Source organism: Salvia hispanica, chromosome 1 (genome assembly GCF_023119035.1).
Source record: "Salvia hispanica cultivar TCC Black 2014 chromosome 1, UniMelb_Shisp_WGS_1.0, whole genome shotgun sequence".
NCBI classification, from domain to species: Eukaryota; Viridiplantae; Streptophyta; class Magnoliopsida; order Lamiales; family Lamiaceae; genus Salvia; species Salvia hispanica.
Window position 1 is genome coordinate 21,044,700 of NC_062965.1, and position 3,434 is coordinate 21,048,133.

General features: G+C 37.4%; 1 protein-coding gene across 1 annotated transcript; it reads right to left on the reverse strand.

Annotated features, from left to right (window-relative positions):
- Window positions 1-352: 352 nt before the first annotated feature.
- Window positions 353-1,729, reverse strand: LOC125189763 (receptor-like protein 7). Its single transcript, XM_048087004.1, has one exon. It carries the CDS (start codon window positions 1,727-1,729, stop codon window positions 353-355), a length of 1,377 nt encoding a protein of 458 aa, XP_047942961.1.
- Between the last annotated feature and the right edge of the window lie 1,705 nt (window positions 1,730-3,434).

The window sequence follows — 3,434 nt, forward strand, 5'->3', positions numbered from 1 at the left end:
CTTCTTGCACATCTTCTTCTCATGTCTCTGGCAATGAACATGCCTTCAACAACCTCTTCTATTTTGCCGAAGTATTTCTCTCTAAAGCTTCGACAGAATAAAAGCAGCCACACGATGCTTCCTACTCCCACAACATATCCAACTGCAGCACACACGTACTCCCACTCTATCTCCTTCTTCTCTTCCCCTGTTAAATCATTTCCTGGTGGTGATACATTAGTATTACTGCAGTTTATGCTGAGAGGAAAACCGCATAACCCTGAATTTCCTTCAAATGAATCAGCTGAGAATGTTTGAATTTGCCGCCCTTTTGGGATTACTCCAACAAACTTATTGTAGGAGAGATTCAAGACTATAGGAATGTGAGCCCTCCAAGCTCCTCTGGGATGCGCCCTGCTAGTTGGTTTACAGAGAGGTCGAGTGATTCAAGATTACTCAACCTACCAAATGATTTTGGGATGCTTCCATTGAGGGCGTTGTGGGAGAAGTTAATTTGATGAAGATAGTTAAGATCACCAATTGCATTTGGTATCTTTCCATAGAAACTATTGGAAGACAAATCAATGGTACTAAAGTCTGACCAAATCTTGTGAAACTCCAACATTTTCCCTTTAATGATTAATGCCACATCAAGCTTTCCGCCAAAAGTGCCTCCGAAATCTCCACCACTCGGTAGCACCATAGCCGTCCAACTAGAGAAGTCCATTGATTCAAGACTTCCACTAAAATGATTCGATGATACATCTAGAACTTTAAGACTAGGCCAATTTCCGTGACATCTTAAATCCCCGTGGAATCTGTTGGAGTGCAAAACAAGAGCAATCAACCCCGGTGATAGCATGCATGGAAAAGTGTCGTTGATCATGTTGTTCCCAACATTCATGTACTGCAACCACATGCAACTTCCAATGGACTTTGGGATCTTCCCCTCTAAAGCATTGTTGTTAAGATCCAAATAACCTAGCTCACAAACCATTGAAAAAGTATCCGGAATGTTACCGCTGATGTTGTTTTGACTCAGATCGAGGACACTAATGTTTTCAAGTGAGCGAAGGGGTATGCTGCCGCTGATGTTGTTTCGGCTCAGATCGAGGACACTAATGTTTTCAAGTAGGCAAGGGGGTATGCTGCCACTTAATTTATTTCTAGACATGTCAAGAAAATCGAGATGTGTAGCATTGCATAAGGAGATTGGAATTGATCCACTAAAAGTATTATTAGCAAGAAACAATTTCGAGAGTTCAGATTGAAGTGGAATGGACATCTGCAACTCGCCCTTAAGCTGGTTAGATGCCAAGCGTAGATAACGAAGAGAAGCAGGTATATGGTAAGGCTTTTGCAAATTCGTCAGAAGATTGAACGACAAGTCCAAATACCAAAGTCGTTTTCCCCAATCCCAACTAGGTACTTCCCCTGCAATACTATTGTTTGCGAGACCCAATTCTTCTAGATCCAAATGTTTGATGAAATCAGGAAAACTGGACAAGTTACATGAAGCTAGGCCTAGTTCTTTTAATGTGAGACCACCATATGAAATCGAATTGACGTTGCCAACATCTACTAACAAGCTATTGCCGGAGAGAGAAAGAAATGTGAGATTGGGAAGGCTTTGAAAGTTGTCGAGTTGAAAAGTGCCATTAAATTGGTTGTAACTAAGACGAAGTTCCAACAATGATGGAAGAGCAAAAAGAGATCGGGGGATGTTACCAGAGAATGAATTTCTACACATATTTATATAAACGAGATTGGAAATGTAACGCCCCACTTTTTCAAACCCTAATTTTCGGGTTATAAAATTTTTGCATTAAATACCTTTAAGTGCTATGTGGATTAAATGATGAGTTAATTAATTACATGATGTCTTTGTGACCTAATTGTGGATGGAAGTTGAGATTGAGTTGAATAGTCAACTTATTGAAAATATGACGTGGCTATTGAATAGTCAAAGATGTGGAAAAATGACGTGGACGTTGAAAGGTCAATACGTTGAGAAAATGGAGTGAAAGTGAAGAGATGATTGATTCGAATATGTGAATATTTGATGCGGAGTAATATAATTGTGAGGAATTATTTTCCTAAGGGATGAGTGAGAATTAAATAGAAGCATTATTTAAGTATGTGGGATTTTCGACCATTATTATTAATTGGAGAAGGAATCATATTTATTTGTTTGGGATAATTATCCAAATTAAATCCAAAGTCCGATTATTCCGTATTTGTTGATGGAATTTTCGAAACCTTGTCATATAAGGGGATTTTCGAAAATCCCTTATACTATGGGAGAAGAGATTATTTTTATTATATTATTTGACCTCTTATTTATTCTATTCCATGAATAAATATAAATATGCTAGAATATCTTACCATATCTTGCCATATCTAAGAAGATATTGCCATAATCCTAACTAAATTAGGATTTGAATTTGAATCACTTGGAAGAAGTCAAATATAGACGCCACTTTTTCTTTTTAAATTGGGGAGTATTTTATTTTATTCTTGCTCCGTGATATATGATTCTACTCCGTGAAATATTTGAATTTAATTATAGGCTAATAAAATAGCCTAGGAATTTCGAATTCCCCATTTCTCTCAACCAAATTAACGCCACTTCCCCTATTATCTCTCCCAAATCTTTTTATTTATTTATTTGTGGGATATTATTCTTGACTCTATAAATAAGAGAGAAGACCAAAACCCTAGATCATAAATCACGCCTCCTCCCACTATCAAAAACCGTCCCCACTCTCTCCAAATTTCTTCTACTTTTCTTCAAGAATTCTTCATCAATTGAGAAGAATCCAAGTTGAAGTTCAAGATTTTATTGAAGAATCAAGGCTATAAATTGTTTCTACCGATTATTCTTTTGGAAAAAGGTACTTAAATTTTGATCTCCTCTTCTTCTACCGATCAATCGGTATTCTTGAGTCACATGCATTTAGAACGAGTGAATGGGAATTAAATTGATGAATTTTGGGATGCACATAAGTGTGTGTGTGAAAACGTGTGTGTGTGCGTGATCGTGTGTGTGTGTGCGCACGCCTTGGGGTGCGTGCATATGTGTGGTGTTCGTGTGCATGTGTTGTGTGTGTAGAACACTCATGCGTGACAATTCTAATTAATGGTGAATTTGGAGTTGTTATTCGTGAATAAAAATGATATACTAATCGTACCTTGATTTTGGATGATGATGGTAAAGATTTATCGATGGAAAAAGGGAAATTTGGGAACATGCATGATTTTGAATCAATGTTAGAAACTGATTTGTGAAACGCCTAATTTAAAGGTGATGACTCGCAAGACTCAAGCGTGATAAACGAGGAGAAGAGAATACTTTCGAGCTAAGCCGACGAGGTGGGGCTTTCTTCTAAAATAAGGACATTGTCCTAAACTGATATTGATGAGAAAGAAATATATGTTATCATGCCTTGATTTAT